Source organism: Leptopilina heterotoma, unplaced genomic scaffold, assembly GCF_015476425.1.
Source record: "Leptopilina heterotoma isolate Lh14 unplaced genomic scaffold, ASM1547642v1 Lhet_6, whole genome shotgun sequence".
Classification (NCBI taxonomy): Eukaryota; Metazoa; Arthropoda; class Insecta; order Hymenoptera; family Figitidae; genus Leptopilina; species Leptopilina heterotoma.
In genome coordinates, this window is record NW_025111137.1 from 4,706,861 (window position 1) to 4,724,928 (window position 18,068).

At 30.6% G+C, this 18,068-nt stretch overlaps 1 protein-coding gene across 4 annotated transcripts in view; it reads right to left on the reverse strand.

The window, feature by feature from the left end:
- Positions 1-18,068, reverse strand: part of LOC122509212 — a 61,644-nt gene continuing 43,576 nt past the window's right edge. Inside the window, exons 2-14 of one of the 4 annotated variants that reach the window (XM_043623069.1) lie at positions 17,744-17,947; positions 13,145-13,204; positions 7,836-8,021; positions 7,475-7,516; positions 7,122-7,313; positions 6,926-7,020; positions 6,604-6,849; positions 6,020-6,421; positions 2,523-2,758; positions 2,032-2,210; positions 1,832-1,960; positions 1,442-1,639; positions 1-1,363 (exon numbers count right to left, since the gene is read on the reverse strand). In XM_043623069.1, coding sequence (XP_043479004.1) covers positions 246-1,363; positions 1,442-1,639; positions 1,832-1,960; positions 2,032-2,210; positions 2,523-2,758; positions 6,020-6,421; positions 6,604-6,849; positions 6,926-7,020; positions 7,122-7,313; positions 7,475-7,516; positions 7,836-8,021; positions 13,145-13,204; positions 17,744-17,947 — 3,287 coding nt within the window. In that variant the 3' untranslated portion in view covers positions 1-245. Of the gene's footprint in view, positions 1,364-1,441; positions 1,640-1,831; positions 1,961-2,031; positions 2,211-2,522; positions 2,759-6,019; positions 6,422-6,603; positions 6,850-6,925; positions 7,021-7,121; positions 7,314-7,474; positions 7,517-7,835; positions 8,022-13,144; positions 13,215-15,867; positions 16,231-17,743; positions 17,948-18,068 lie in introns of those variants that run through there. The other 3 variants (XM_043623070.1, XM_043623071.1, XM_043623072.1) reach the window with 3 other exon arrangements.

Here is an 18,068-nt window from a genome sequence, read left to right on the forward strand (position 1 = left end):
TAGTCTCAGTCTCAGTTAATTTAATCCTAGATTGATTAAACTGTAGCAGATTATTTTAATCCATTCTGATGTTATTTTAACACCTCACGATTTACTGTGTTAAACTCCACTCAATATGAATTGCAAAACTAATGATATTTAATGACTAAGTTAAATTAATCCTAAATCACGGGATTACAATATTTTCGTTTCCGAGCGAAGAAATATTGATTCAATTAAATAATGAAATTAAGAAAGAAAGGAATTTAGCATTTCAATTGCTTACATTGTACACCTACTTCAGTACACTTGCATTCACGACATGATGATGTAAGTTCGGTAATAATTCTTCCCACACGATACATTCTTCCATAAATATTGCATCCAGCCAATTTCAAAATATTCAAACCTGTAATATCGTTGTCAGTGTTTTTTGTTTTCGACTCTGAATTGAGATCAACGTTTAAATTTGTAATTCCTTGAATATTAATAGTTGCTGGGGAAATTGTTTTATTAATTATATTTGCTGAGGGATTTCCTGATGAATATTGAAATTTTATATTGTTTTTAACTGAATCTGTATCCACTTCAGTGGAATGATTTTTAATTAATTGTTCTCTAATTTCTCCAATCTTTGGAAACTGAAATTCAGTTTTTAAAAGTTCTGGATCTTTCTTGAGGGTTGTAATTTCTTTTTTGAATTTTACATCATCAACTTCTGCTCCTCCATTAATTTTAATTTCTCCGTTAAATTGTGTCTTTTCTGAATTCTTCATTTCAAAGTCTATTTTATCTCTTATTTCAGTCTGTTTAGTATCGTTTTGTTTTGTAATTTCTCCAGACGCGGTTGTAGTGTCTGAGAAGAACAAATCAAGAACACTGTCAAGAGAGAAAATTGATTCGCTTTCTTCAGAATGGAAGAAGTCCTCAGTTTTGTTGGTACTTTCATTAAGCGAAGGAGAATTTTCATTATTCAAATTGCTCGAGTTTTTTTCACTTTGATTTGTTTTAAGGAGATAATTACTTTGCAAGGGGATTTTCTTATTTTCTAAATGATTAGGAAGTAGAGTATCGTTGGGATTATCAAATTTATTTCCACTTTCAGGAAAAGCTTGATCAACTTTAGGAGACTGATTGCGATGGTTAAAGTCAAATATTTGAGAATCATTATCAAAAGTAGAGGAATTCGTTGCATTTGTTGTGTTTGAAGTACTAATTCCCTGACCGGCTAAATAAGGTATCATGTCCTCAATTAGAGAAGGCAAATCCGGTGCTGGTTCTGTTTTGATGACGTCTCTAAATGGATCAGATGAAACCAAGGTTTGTATTTGTAACGATGAATCTGCTCGATCCAGGACAACCGTTGGTGACTCTTTAGCATCCACTGGGATAATGAAAGAATAAATTTATTTATTTTTTCAACTTAAGAACTTTATTTTAATTGAAAAATTAAGCTTCTTACCGCAGACAATCTTTCCGCAACAATTTTTTTCGTCTATTATTCGCTGACATCCAATCTTCAAGGGGGGACATTTTTCATCAGAACAAATTACCTCTCCATAGTAACAAATGCAGACGATACACAATCCGGGACTTGGTAATGTAGCAGCATGATGATATTCTCGACCCTCAAAAGCGCAAATACTTCCAAAATCTTGTACTATAAAAGAAAATAATTATCTGACGAAAATATTGACCAACTAAATTCATCAGGATCGTTTAATTAAATCATGATAGAAGGAATTTAATTTGATAGTTAATTCGCCAAACGAAGAAGCTCAATTTAAATCAATGGCTATTTAATTATCTCCAGACTCATGCATATCAGTTAATCAAGAATTTACGAGCTTACAATCATTCTTCTTGAGAGGATTTCCAATAGCTTCGGGTATAACTGTAACTCCAGTACCAATTTCCAGATTTAGATCAATTGAGTGATAAGACGGATCGAAGTAAGGAGGTTCCCTCGGCACAAATCCACCTGCAGCATGTCGATTTCTTGTTAAACGAAATAATTAATTTGTTCTGTATCCTCGAAACAGGATATAATACCTTGGGTTTCAACCGGTGGACTGAAACGATTCTCCTGGGTTACCACGTCGTAGAATGTCGAGTCCTTTGGTATCAATTCTGGAGGTACTCCCACAGCACCAGAAGGATATCCGGTGACGGGTGGTGCAGCATCGTTTTTGTCCTTCACTAAAGCGTCCGCCGCTACGAATGGAATAATTCTGAAATTCAAACCCCCCAAAGGTTTAAATGTACACAAGAAACGTGTCTTCAAAAGAGATTCTCATTTATTAGAAATTCTTAATAAAATTTTAATTCAAATAAAATAAAATTAAAGTATCTACATTAATCAGATTGTAATAATAATTATCAATGTCAAATATCAATATAATTAAATTCAGAAAATTAATAATAAAATATTAAGTATAGTACAATTTTTAGTAATGAAATGATACGTAATTTTGAATATTATATTAGACATAAATTTAACCATTTATTCAAGCGAATAATAAAATGGAAATTTCACTATTTACCGAACATTTGGTAGTGACGGAGGTAAAGTTGGTTCACTGTAATCGTATTCATAATCATCATCCTTTTGTCGATGAATGATATTCAGAATGGCTTCTATTTCCGGTGCAATCGTCCTCACAGGATTAATCGTCACCCCTTGAATATGTCCAACCGAAACATTTGTTTTTACAGTAACATTCATCACTAAAATGTCATCTGGCACTAGAACACTAGGCAAGCCTGTTACCAATGTATCCTGTAAATATATTTGGAAAATTACTTAAAATGAATTCCTATTTATCTTTTGCTGAATAAATTTTTACTTTTGCAAGAGAAAAATGATTATAAATTTTATAATATCGAAAATTGCTCATAATTTTATTATTTCAACTAGAAAAGTCTATATATTTCTCTGAAAATTTAACTCAATGATTAATTCAAGTGAATTAATTATTTTCTACACTAAATAATAATTTTCGAGGACTGGGGTCAAGTTTTGTTAAATATTTAAAACCGCTACGTCGATATTTTGATACCACTATTTGGATTTAGAATATGAGGTGGAACAAAGATTTCTCAATAGCAAACACTGTCACCGTGGCTTGAATTTGTAGATAAATATTATAATTATTCATTTATATTATTATTATAAAAACTAGGGTGTATTGTTCTGTTTTTGGTGTAATACAGGTGGAACAACGATTTCTCGATGGTCCCTGATTTTTATGATCGAGAGAGCGACGCTTACAATTTAAGGGTTTATATAGTCGAGATCTACCCCCAATTTCACGATTTTAGTATAAATTTAAATGAATAAGTTAGTGTGAGACTTCTCTCGTTGATTGATTGAGAATCGGTGACCGACCCTACCCTTTGACGATACTTACTTATGCCATGCATTTCTTATCGCGAATTCAACCCCACTTTCTAGTTTACCGAAGGAGTTTAATTTTCTTTGCCAATGATATTTAAATTTTGATACTAAGGATAGAATGATCTTTTTTCTCTCTCTCATAGTCTGCAACGTGTCTAACGTTTTTCGAGAACAATGCCATTGTATAGCTGTCAATCATTTTTATGTAGATAGAAATTTTATTTTATTTCTTTTAATGATAATAATTTGATTTGAATAATTGTTTGGTTAATAAAATTTTTCAGTTCTTTAAAAAAGTGATTTAAATTCTAATACTACCAAATTGTATATGTGATTTCTGTTAAATTCTCCATATATTGTAAATTTATTTCGATCAAACCCTATATTAATTACTTTAATGATAAAAAAAGCATCTATCAATCCATTGCTATGTTTTCCAACCATTCAGTTTATTACCAATTTACCTGAAGGCAACTCGTCTCAATTTCAATTCTGATCAATGTGCCTTATTTCTATCTGAGCGAACTAAGTAATGAGATCTTAACTATTAATTAAAACCCTTTCCAGTAAAGATCCGTCCTTATCAGCAGAGGATATCCAGTGGACATTATAACTATGTGAATGGTCATTCTATCTGACGTAATCTTTCCCTATCTGTGATTGATAAAAAGTTGGGCAATTCAGAAACTGTGACTGTAAAGAATTTTGGTCACCCTACTTTGCGGGACAAGTCAGCCTTGAACCAGTCTCTACTTCTACGGACCACTAAAATCATTTTAGTGGAAGCAATCTACTTGGCACGCATTCAATTTAAGTTATACAATTTAATATAAATATTTATTTATGTGTAATATCTCCTTAAAATATATTGATAGTTTGTTTCTACTTACAGTTGGACAAACAGATTAATTCAGGAGAGAGAACCTGTCAATTTTCAAGAAGACAGTGTTGCCCTTTCATTGTGACAAATAATCAACAAAAGAATTCTTGACCCAAGTTCAAACAATTGATTTCCTTTGCCTGTTTTCTTAGTTTGGAGCCTACCACTCCGTAAATAAAACAGGAATTTTTAAATTAAGATTGGTTAATTACAAGTCTCCTACGTAACACACTGCTGAATTAAATTAGAACAACAAAGAATATTATTGTATAGAAATTATTTATAAATCTTGAAACCTTTGTAAAAAGAATAATGAAACTATAATTTTGTCAAATAAAAAATAGTTTTATAAGGATTATATGTTATGACTCGATCGTATTAACAATAAGGAAAATGTTAAAATGATCGATTACCGAAAAAATGTTAAATTGAAAATATATTTCTTCCACAATGGAACTGTCCACTACCTGACGATAACAAATAGGCACTGACAAGAGTAACAAATTTTGATAGTAATACAAATATGAATCGATTGATATAAGGTGAATGACCTGGGGTAGTAAATAGAAGACGAAATCAAAGAATTGTCAAAGTGACACAAAATAGATGAGAAGTTAGAAGTAACTCTTTTCGTTAAGAAAATGAATATAATAGTTATTAGGGCTTTTGATGGCATCTTTTCTGTTAACAGCATCTTTTTGCGAGTTAATGAATCATCTCAGAAATAAGACGCTTTTTAAAATTGCTTTCTTTATCTAGAATTGAAGACTTTTTTCCAGTCTGGATTTCGAGCGGAATTTTTACAAAAAATTCGTTATAGTAATTCGTCCGAATTTCGTGCAGAATTCGTTCGGAAAAGAGGTCGAAAATTATTTTTAAAAAATGTTTAGCAATTATTTCGTGCGGAATACTGGATTCCTAGTGGGATTTTGACAAAAGATTCCACATAGATTTTACGGACAGAATTCCGTTCGGATTTCCGTGTGGAATGTTTTTTTTTATTATTTCTGTATCCGGTTTTCCACCTGGAGAAATTCACACGAAAAACGTTCCAAAACGGCACACGAAGTCCTATCGGAATTTAACCGATTTCTGAACGTATGAATCATTTTCACCTGGGTGCCTAAAAGAAGAATACATGTGAATTGGACAGAAACGGAATTCAAAAAAATTGATAATTAACCTTTTCTGTAAAATGTTAAAAATTTTCAATTCTTCTCAATTCCCTACTTCTTACTGGGTAAGAAGGAATTATAATTGTTAATTAATTAATTAATTAATAATTGTAAATTAAGAATTGTAATTCGTAAAGATTTGCAACGTATGGTAAGATTACTTTTAGTACAATATTGTAAAAATTACTGCTTTTGTCAGTGCTTTTGTATTGTTCTGATATGTCTGTTTCTGACAGCTAAGGGGTACTTTGTTTTTGAATAAAATATCTTTAACAAATTCAATGTTTTTTGAGTAGAAATTTATGGTTGGTAATTTTTTTGTTGAAAGGATGTTTGGAGTTGTAGTTAATAGTGCGTTCAGAGAATGTAGGATTTTTATAAAAATCAGTTATGATACACGTGATTATATCATCCACATATATCTATAAAAGAAAATCGGTTTAAATGGTAACTTTGCTGTACAAGAGGTTTCAAGGTCATCCATGACAATATCTGCGAATATTTCAGAAATGAATGAACCCATGATTGGTGTACCGTATATTTATTTATTTATAAAACAAATTTCTCTCTCGCTGAGAATGTTTTTACCTGGTTGGTTGAAGTTGATGAGGTAGGTTGACCTAAATCTTTCTCTTTCTCGCTATTATGTTTTTTCGTTGTTAAAGAAGGAACCGTTGTTTCGGTATCATTTGTAAAAGGCTCTGTAAAATTCACTTTGTCTGATTCACCTTCCTGACAGGACGTCTCGCGAAATCCTCCCTCTAGAGAGATCAAAGTTGATTCTGTTATGTCTGTAACTGAAGGTAACGTCGATGTATAATCTTCAACGATTGTGGTTGCTCTTGTGGTTGTAACTTCAGAGAAGGAATCATCGATAGTAGTTGAATCCACTAGAGACATTAAGGAGCTCGTCAACGTTGAATCCTCCAAGCCCAAGTCTTTGATTGTCGTTCTCCAATCAGAGACTGTCGACTCCGCATCAGTAATTCCCTAAATTTAAAATTCAAACCAAAAATAAGAAACTAGAACATAATGAAAAAATTGTCTTTAACTTGAAATGAATAGGAGAAGAAAAATCGAGAATTTATTATTACTTTTCTGTGACTGTATTTTATTTGCAAGATAAAAAAAACAAGTGGCTGATTTTTTACAGATATCTTAAAGTATCCAACCTCGAGTGTGGTGGAGGTAGGAAGATTGCTCTCGAAAGTAGTGGTCTTTGGATATTCTGTCGTTTCGGTCAGGATCTTATTGTCCATCGTCTCGGTTTCTAAGGTGGAGGAGGCAAAAGTGGATTCAGTGACTGCAGACTCTTCAGTGACCGGACTGAAAGTGCTTGAGTCTATTCCCTCAATGACCACTCGATGACCACGACCCTCGACCGTGTAATTTGATAAAGATTGAAACTCGTATGGTGCCTTAAGATAGAACAGAAAAATTCACTTTAAAGAATGAAAGGATAATTCTCAAAATAAAAAAAAATTTCCAACTTACAAAGAAATTCGTCTCCTTTCTAAATTTTGCATAATCTTTGCTAATGAATGCATAAGATGCGTAATTTTGTGCCGCTTTCACCTCAATGCTACCACCTGAAAGGAACTGACTGTTGAAAATTTGATTTAACATTTTAATTAAAATTTACAAAACAGATCGAACATTTTTTTTTTTTTTTTGTTTCTGATTCACTCACTGCAATTGTAAGTGGAAGGGCAGCATTGTCCTTCTCGAACAATTGGACTGCAACCCTGAAGAGGTGGAGCGCAGGCAAGTGGAACGCAACTTACAGCGCCCATGGCACAGAAACAATTGTCACAGGTAGATTTTAAAGCGAAATCCCGCACCATTTCACCCTCTTTGTAAATGCGTTTGCCGACTCGACAATCTAGAAATAAAAGAAATTAAATATTGTACGGAATCTAGAAAAGTTTTTTAATCGACGATCGAATGACTTCTACATGTTCACTGTACGTGAAGTAAAAGGTCATCAAAAGCGTCATCTGTAAATCACGTGAGTCCACTTTCATTAATTGCGAGCATACTAACCATTTCCTGACATCGAGGCCATGGTCGTCGAAGATTCTGCACCTGTTGAATTAAAAGCATTTTCATGTGGTCAATATTTCGACAACGTCAATAGATTACAATCAATATAAGAACTATAAGAATTTTGAAAGTATTTTAAATATTCTAAAAACTAACTTTCTAACGTATTTATTCATTCAGAATTTTTTAATTTCATCTAAAAACGAAATTTTTTTGTGATAATTTAAGTACACTTTATGTAAATTGTAACAGTGAGACAATTTTATTAGAGAAAAAAAGTACACACTACCCACATGCATACGACACTAAAATGCGGGAAAGTTAATTTTTAATTCTTTTATGTAAAGCTGAATTTACTCACGGGTGCAGTTGTAGGATATCGGGCAACAAGAGTGCGGTGCATAAACTGGTGTACAACCTGGGAGGGGAAGTAAACATTTTGGTCTAATGCATCTTCTCGTACCAGATATACAGTAACAATATTCACACTTCTGAGAGCCCATCATTGCAGATCCCGGTCCATATCGTACTCCTTCGTACAAGCAACCTGCACAAGAACTTCGTAGTAACCTAATCTAATATACGTTCATGAATTATACAAACATCAAATAACCCCAGTTTCAAACAGAAACATATAACTTATATATACACACGAGCGATGTATATTTACTCTCATTACCTTTCGAAAACCCTGAATTTTTAATTTTTTGATTTTAGTTAGTGATTTTTTGATATTTGCATAAGGTAAACTATATTTAAATTTTAAGGAATGATGCTAATAATAAATAATCAAAATTTGCCTAAAAGGGAATTGTAAGAGCAGATTCGGATTTCCATATATATTTTGACACGATAAATCCAAAAACAGCACTTAACATTTAAACTCTTAAAGAAAGGTTAGACTGTAAAGCAGTATTCCGAAAATAAAGGTTTAAAAGAGTTTTGCATTACAAGAAGTTTCTAAGTCGTCCATAACCATGTTCGCAAACAAACAAGAGGTCCAAGAACCCATAGGGGTATACTATATGTTTGTTAATAATATTTATTATTGAATTTAAAAAATATATTGTCAAAAAAGAACTGGCAAGAATCAAGTAAAGCGTGTAAGGGAATGTTAAAACTTTGCGAAATTGTTGAATAACTTTTAAACAGTTAATCACGCAAATGTTCAGAACCAACATCTGTATATACAAAGCTAAGCTAATTAAAATATGATAATCAGAATTAGAAAACTTTTTAAATATGATTATAACATATATTATAGTTCTGACAGTTGGCACAGTCTAAAGTCATCAAAGAAGAAGAAGAAGAAGAAGATTATAACATATATAAGATTTTTGAATTGTTTATCGAATCATTAAGTGGTGTAAATTTTGTTTGGATAAAAAATTTGTTTAGTGATCCGTGATCATTAACTTCAATTTTAATTATTTGACAACTGAGTGATAGTGTAATGTCCTGTTAACTGTTACGTCACAATCATAATATCAAAACTTCTATGTATTCAAAAATATTTCCAACAAAATATCTTTTTTTAAATAAAATTGTAGTAAACCCAAAAATCAATATTTATAAATTTCGAATCATAATCTTAGAATACACTCTTCGATTAATTATATCGAAAACTTTAAATAAATATTTTATTTATAAAACTTTATATAAATATTATATTCAATTCTATAAAACCATCTTTAAATTAAATTATATTGTTATAATAAAATTAAAAATATCAAACTGATCAATTATTATTAATTAACAATAAAATTTATTAACAAAGTAATTATTTTTTCAACAAATTAAAAATATATTGAACCAAGAAAAATTAACATAAACAAATTAATTAATTTTGACGTTCTGAATATTATTAACAATTTAATAGCGTAAAGTTAACAAATAATTAACAATAAGCAATTCAACAATAAGATTATTAAAATCGTATTTATTAAATTACATTTTTGACTATTAATTTTATTAATTAATAGAAAGTTTCAAACAAATTATTCATAATTTATTATTAAATAAAATGTTAATAACAAATAACTATAATAACTGTTAAATAATAAAATAATAGTCAGAATTTTCATAGAATTAGTTATAATAAGTAGAAAATTATTAAAATAATTTAATTTTATTGTTATTAACTTTAATAATACTAATTTTTAAACAATTTATAAAAAATCAATATTTAAACATTATGTTAATTAACAAAATTATCTAAATTTATTATAATAATTATTAAATATCGTAATAATTATCAAATTATTGATTGAATATTGAAATTATGAATTTTATTGTCATTAATTATAGTAATTATATATTTTTAAACAAATTATTAACAATAAATATTCAAATATTGTACTAATTAACTAATCAACTTAATAATTGTTAAATAATATAATTTTCATCGAATTGTCAGTAATAACTAAATAATTAATAATTTTATAATTGTTAATGTTAAGAATTGCAATTTTTAAACAAAAATTCGAATATTATTATGTTAATAATTTAAAATTTAGAGAAAATGTTGAAATAATTAAGAAAATTCGCCATTTTTGTAAAATCTGTGAAATTGAAGTTGGAAGGGGAGATAAAGTTGAGAAAGAAAAGGTCACAGCCTCTTTTTCAAAGGTCCTCCTTCGTGTAAAACCTCTACGCGTAAAAATGGGATGGACCCAACATTCGAAAATTAAGCCCTTTTTTAATGAGTTTTCTCTCCATTTTCTATTTTCTTTGAACAAATCTTAAATTTGTCAACCTCTTTTTCCCTTTCTACAACATTTGCATCCCTTGACAAATTTTCCTCCCTTAAGAAATTTGGTAGTTGGAATTGTTACATACACTGTAAAAAATTTAGGGAGTTAACGGACTCGGGAGTGAAATTTTTCGAGTTAAAAATCAACTCCAAAAGAGAGTTAATTTCTAACTCCCTTCATTCAACACCCGCGCGAGTTATTTTTTCTATGGGGAGTTAGCATTTGAGTGTTAAATTTTAACTCTCTTTATTTAACTCCCCTGGCATTAACTCCCCAATGGGTGCGACTTTTATAGACCCCCCGGGGGAGTTAAAATTTAACTCCCTTTTTTTACAGTGTAAATATACGCGTTCCGTATAAGGAAAAGCCCAGTCTAAAAAAATCTCTTCAAGTCTTAAAAACAGAGTTAGAAAATTAATTTCTTACAAGCAAAAATTTCTCGCAAAAATCTCAAGTCTTAAAATTTTCGTCCAAGGCTTAAGTTTTCAAAATATTCAAGTATCAATTCAGTCCAATTTAAATATAAAAATGTTTAATATCAACAATTGAACAATTCAAATTGTTCATAACATAACCTCAACTTCATTTCAAATTCCAATTTCAACGTCATCTTTAATTTTTGATTTTATATAAAAAGTATTAAGTAAAAATTTATATTGCTGTCTTTTCTTTCTAAACTATTCTGTCTATCACTTTAGTATAGGTCCTATAGCTTTCGCAGTAACTATGCTCCACTATGCTCCTTATTTTCGCGTAAGAATACAAGATATTAGAGGGCTACCGTCGAGAAGAAGAGAAGAAGGACTAATGAAGCAGTGTAGCGTGCCGACAATCATCGTTATCATCGTTCTCCTTTAATCCTACTTTCACCGTCGACGGTCAACTTTTTGTGTGCTTAGAATAATTGAACTCAGTATATAAATTATCTTTTTCTCTCTAAAGTAATTTTGTGTTTGCAATTTTCCTAAATTGAAGGGAGGCAAGACGGATGGTTTTTCTTTTTCTCCATTCATTACTGAGTAATATATTATTTATGCTTTCTTAATTTTCTTAATTTTCATTAAAATAATGAATCAGATTCGAATATTTATTTTAAAAATCCTTCTATATTGTCTTTCAAACCATTGCAAAATATTTGTTTGCAATGATTTACAGTTAATTAATTTTGTTCTTCCCTTATTGTTATAAAAAGTTAACATACCCTTTAAATCAATTATTATAATAATAATTAGAATCCAATGACTTTTGTAATTTGTCATATATTTCCTAAAAATTAACTGTATCTTTAAAGTTTAACTTCATTTCAATTTTATTGAATTAAAAATTATCCCAAATTGTCGGCTTTCAAAAAATTTCATATTGAGATATTCATTATTGAAATTATTGTTTCGGACGTTGAATCTTTTACTAATATTTGTTTATTAACCTCCCTACGGTTTAACCCGAGTATACACGGGGTGTATCTTTCATTTATTTATTTAAAAAAATTTAATTCGAGAGTCATATAAATAAAACTCTCAGAGTAACTTGAAGCTAAATAGTTTGCCGTATTTAATATCAAAGTCAAAATGAAATAGTCAAAATTAATTTTAACAATATTATAAATTTATTTCTTGCAAAATTGAAAAATGATAAAACCATAGAAGGATTAATAAATTGTTTGTTTATTAAATAATTTTTTTATATTTATAGTTTTGAAAACTACTATGGAAACGGTTATAAAGCATAGTGATTTGTTATTTGTCCTATCAAAAGGTTTTTCTATTGTTAAAAAAATTGAATATTGATAAATTAAATTATAATATGTTAAACAAATTTTAATTAATTTATTTAAAAATTTTTTTTACAAATATTTTTGTTCCGCATTTATAGACCATTACGCTCATGAGTCGCTCGAAGCGAAGTATCAGATAGAAACATGCATAAAATGTCTGACCAAAATAGAACTTATCTACTGAAAAATGTATACACAATCCTTATTCCTTAGAGGGAGTATCATATACATACATACTTTCATAAGCTTTAAAAATTACTGTAAAAATAGTACATTACTAATTTTTCTAAAATTTATTTTTTATGTGAATCAATTCTAATTTTAGAAAAATGTTCCCACACTATCTGAAAAGTAAAGTACAATCCCAGATGGATAAGCTAACGTTAGGCTAACGTTAGCCTAACATTAGTTCCTAGACATTTTTTAGTCACTAACGTTAGATTAACGTTAGTATCATTAGCTAACTTTAACTTTTTCACCTGGGATCATAAAAATTAATTTAAATTTTAGACAATTGAGCCGCCGTATAGTATAACCACGTATAAAATTTTGATGGACATTTCAATTGATCCCTAAAATCCACAAATAAATTTGAAAAAAAAATTTTTTGAATTACTTTCTTACAGGAACTTAAATAAATGTATAATTTAAACAAATTTTTTTGAAGTAAATTTATGGATGTCAGGGGTCAACTAAAACTGTTGTTTAAATTAAAGGAAACGATTATTTTAGTAAAAGATTATAGACTAAGCTCCCAATCGCTCTCTATACTTGAATTATATAGTAAAAATGTTTAATAATTTAAATTAGTGACGGACTTTTTGCTTCTGAATTAGTAAAAATGTTATTACTCATTAAGTTTCATCTACTAAAAAATACTGAAAGAAGATAGTCAAATCTTGAAAGCAGAGAAACATTTTAATTTATTCAAAACACATCGGAAGACTGTAAACTACTATAATTATTCTTCAAAGTAGTTTGACAATTAACAATTGAATTGAGTTTTGAAGATCCATCAAGAGAAGTCATAACAACATTAGAAGTAAATTGTCTGTTTCAAACTGAGAGTGACAGGTAGACAAGAAATTCAATCTAAGTCTCTAGTTTTCATTTACAAAAAACTATATTATAATAAAATCTTACCATCATCTTGATTACTGGATTCTGTTCCAAGATCGATACGCCGCAGGACATTTGCCTCATCTGCAACAAACTCCACAAGTTCAACGTATTTTTATCAACCACATTTCAAAAAAAATTCGCATATTTATATTTATACGTTTTTACTACTTTTAGAATTAATTTCCACTCTTTGTTATTCGAGTTAATCTGTTATTAAATGTAAATTTAAAAACAAAACGATAATATCTGAAATTATAATATCCGTTAAAGTATCTTGGCTCTTGTTCCAAAACAAAAACGGTTTACATTATTTTGTTACATCCTTCCTCTGAGGAATGAGATTACTGACGTGAAGGAGGCAGCGAAGCCAAAGTGGAGAAATATGTCAAGAAGAGGATCAACAATGTTGATCACAGTATAGCTGAAGGTAAGTTGTTTACTGATTCTCTAAAAAATCTCCTGCAGATGACAAAAACCACGCGTTTTGTATAGGATTTATAAAAAAGGGATCCTCTGATCCAAATCGAAAGGGACTCCAACAAGGAGGCTTTCACTGCGAAAGTTACCAAGGCGGTCGGAAGCATGAGTAAGGTGCAATCGGTGGATCGAAAAGTCACACTCTTGAGATCCGCGACTTGAATTGTCTTATCCAGGCTCTTAAGAAGCCAGAAAGCAGGAAGTTGACGGTCCTTGTATCCAACAAGCGAGGGATGAAGCTCGCAGTTGTCACCCACCACAAGAAAGCAGAAAGGCTTCAATGTATTTTAATTTGATGTTTTGTATATTCCGCTTTTAACTACTTTACGTAGGATATCCGCAGGGAATGGACTATAACTCGCAATAGCGACAGAGATGGAGCGACAGTTCAGGAAGGGGAATAAAGGGCTCCAAATAAAGGTTTACGGGTTTTGAATAATTAATTATTATTAACAAAATCAAAATAATTAGGCGAGGTAATACTATAATATTTGTGTTTGGAAAATTGTTAATAATTTTTTATGATTCAATTCTATGTCGAATTTATATATTAACAGAAGTTTTGATAACTACAGTCAATGTCTGGAAAACTAAAGAAAACACTTGTTTAATTAGAATCCTTAATAGTAGGGGAGACTGGGGTAAGGTTAGTCACAGGATAAATCCGGTCACTAGCGATTTGACGCTATGAACTCAACTTCAGATGGAGTGATGGAGATATCGATACTATGAATAGTACTTAACATTCAACTTATGTTAACGAACTTTCGTTTAGTTTCATGCTTTCAACATGGTATCAGAGGCAGTCAAGTGTTTTTAGAGGTGTCCGAAAAAAACGTTCTTTAGATTTTTAAGTTTTTCGATCATTATTTTTGAGTCTTAATTTATTTAGATAAGTTTTTTGATGCACTTGAATGTCCTTTTTTGAAGTACTTAGTACATATACATATTGTTTGATTTTAAAATTATTAAAGTATAAAAAAACTGGGGTTATTAGGAACAAAACTCTGTTTTCGAGTGGAGTTGATGCTATCGGCGCCGTGTATCGATAAATTATGTTACTTGCTTTTAAAAAATTGTTGCTGTGGTAACTGGCAATATAATTCAATAATTGTGACTATTGATTATTTTGTGAACAGTAGTAGCTTGTAAGTGACATCATGTATTTTAGTGAAGTTTCAAACGTGGAAAACATTTGATTGCCGAGGTAAGTTGTTAATGTTTTAACTTCTCAAAGTGATTGTTTTTTATTAAAGGGATTTCTTATGGGAAACTTTACTAAGTTTACTAAGTAATAAATATGTTTATTTTGTATTTACAGTAAGATTTATGAGACAAAAACCAAATTCACAAACGGCGGGGCTATATAAGGAACACAATAATTTCTTTTGTTTTTAATCACCTAATTTTTGTTTTAGTGTTCATAGATGGTTCGAAATTGTAAAAAAGTGTTGGAACCGACAAGTCGCAATAAACGGCTAGTGACTCCATCATCGACCTTAACTGATGATACCAGCAACGTTTAAAACACACATTCGCTCTTTTAGCTTCGTTTTTACATTGGTTTTAAATTGTGTTTGTACTTTCATACAATAAACAATAACTTCTTTAACTTTAAATACGTTTTCCAATGGTTTTTACCGCCTTGTTCCTAATAGCTCCATTTTGTAATTTTTAAAAAATGCGTCTTTTTCGTATTTTTTGCTTAAAATTCCAGCTTTGATCAAAACAATTCTTCAATGTGCTCGCCAAGATCAAGAAAAGAAACAAAAACTTAAGTCAATATTTCAATACACAAAAAAGTTGCAAGACTAAAGTTGAAATCTGTTCCTAATAGCCTAATAGCCCCAAGTTAACGGTAAATTTATTCTGGAATGTGAGAAATACACGGAGAGAAATTTATAGTAGTGGGTAATATAGTGATGGTTACGGTGATCATCTTAAATGCTACATATACGAACAGTTATCTAGATTGTAGTATTTACTATCAGAAGATTATTGAAATTTGATTGTACAGGTTTACAATTTTTTATGTTAAAAATGTTATACCATCAGAGATTGTTGATAATCGTCAGAAGAGGGCAGAAATATGCAGAGCAAGCACAATGGATTTAAACAATCTTTTAACTTTAATAATTACTTAATGTTTATAAAGTACAATTTACACAAAATTAGAGTAATAAACCAATTAAGAATTACAAATAAATCAAGATTAAAAATATGTCACAATAACTGTACTTATATATTAACAATTTTATTTAACACACTAAATAAGTGAAGAGAATGAGAAATTCCACACGCCGCGCCGGTGATAATCGTTTGTAGATCGAAAATGGTGGTGTCCTGTCGTTTTGCCATGCGGTCCCTGTTTCCAAAGTTATTTCTCAGCATCACCGTACACTGGCGTTACTGCCACGATAACGAAGAAGAGATGTCCTAAGCACTAATCTTTTATCTGGTCCAATAATACACGGTAATCCATCTTTATTAGTGAATCTTTATTGATATGGTTGACCGCGGTGTTACCGTTTCTATTACTCGGCAGCCAGGCACGAACTAGTGACAGCATGCTTCGGTCCCGTATATATATAGGTCATGCGCACCTTGGGTTCGCCCCTGCAGCATGATCACAGGCCCAACATCTTTGACAGGTGGTTGCCAGTCGTGTTAATAATCAGTCTCTTGACAAACAATCTTAATTGTTGTTTGAAAATTTTCGGTCGGTTGGTAATTAATTACCAGTAATTAAATAAACTTATGATTAGCATAGTGTGAATTACTTTCAACCAAGGCGTGTGGAATTATCTTGTAATGTAAGATACGCAAGGTTTATAGATTCCTTATAAACCTTGAGATAATCTGTGACCTTATTCAGTACATTTATTTTCATTTCTATTACATAAAATTTGCATTTAACAAAATCCATTTGACTTCAAGTAACTGAATCTAAAATTTGCTTTTGGCAAATATTTGCTTACTTTTATGTCTTTATTACATTTCAATTTTCTTTCTGTCAGTGGCACGAGAGTAGAATATATACATATAACTAAACGTTTAAACATAGAACAAGTTATTTCAACTTCTCTGATTGCAATGAACATTCCGCAAAGTGAACTAGAATGCTATCAAAGTTCAAATATATATATATATTGCATATACATATATATATAGGGATGAAATATTCTCCGGAATCCTTTTATCAAGATGCAATGTAAATCAGTTTCTCGGATAGGATATCGAGGCTTTAATAATTCAGCAATTTTCTATTCGACAAAATTCCAGCACCTAATAGACATCCAATCATTTTCCGCTTCTGCAAACCGTTTGCTCGGAATAAATTTTGAATTTCAACGCCTAACTTTAGTCTCGCGGGAGAATTCAATTCATACTGGGAATCTTCATCCGAAAAACCAACCATCGAAGCGAATATCTTCCCTTCTCTACCGCCCCCTCCCTTAGCATCACATCCTGGGCATATTTTATGCATGCTCGTATTTGTCATTTGAAAGTCTGATCAATCTATATATAATCGATTATTATTGTCTTTTATCTTCCAGTGAAGAGCGTTTAATTTGCATCGTACAGCTATTAATTATACTTATTGTTAGTGTCCCGTATTCAAAGAAAATATTTTCACTCTAGTGATGTTGGTTATCAGTTCGTTTACTCTTTTCAAATGGAAACTATATGTTTTTCTTTACATTTGAATTATTGTCTTTAAGGAAGTTTTGTTTTATTAAACTAAACTATTTTAGAAAAGTTCTCCCTAAGTTTCAAATCAATTTGTCGAAAAATAAATTGTCAAGACCAACTACAAAAACAACTAATTGCTAAGTCAATTGTCAATCAATTAACAAATGATTAAATCAATTGCCACCGGTACTCAAACAAATTGTCAATTTTTTTAGCCAATTGTAAAGACCTGAAGTAATCGATAATTTAAGCATTATTTGTCACCATTAAATGTTTGTTGTAATTTTAGAAGAGTCAAACATCCAATGGTTTGTTGTAAAAATAATTTTTAAAATTAAATCATTTGAAAGTGATTGAAATTTTGTTTTCTTAAATCGGTAACAATTGCTGATTTAATTTTACTTGACGAATTTAGAATTAGATGAATCGATTGACAGTATTCGTACTAACCTGATTCCCCACAAACTAATTCTGAACAGCAGGCGTTTTCTCCAGGCGGTCGGGCACGACATCCTGGTGGTGGTGGATTTGGAAGTCGTGGACAGACACGCAATCTACATCGTAACGATCCTTCTGAACATTTACACTGTAAACAGGGTCCCGAAGTTGTGACCGCAGCACCCTCCTGATATCGACGATTTTCAAATTTGCAATCTATTCAACAGAATTTAATTTAATAGAACTAAAAAGTTTGACATAAGTTATAAACACTAATATGAGGGTCTGTTCACTTTAGACGGATTTCCAGTGACTCCCAAGTGACTTTAGAACAATG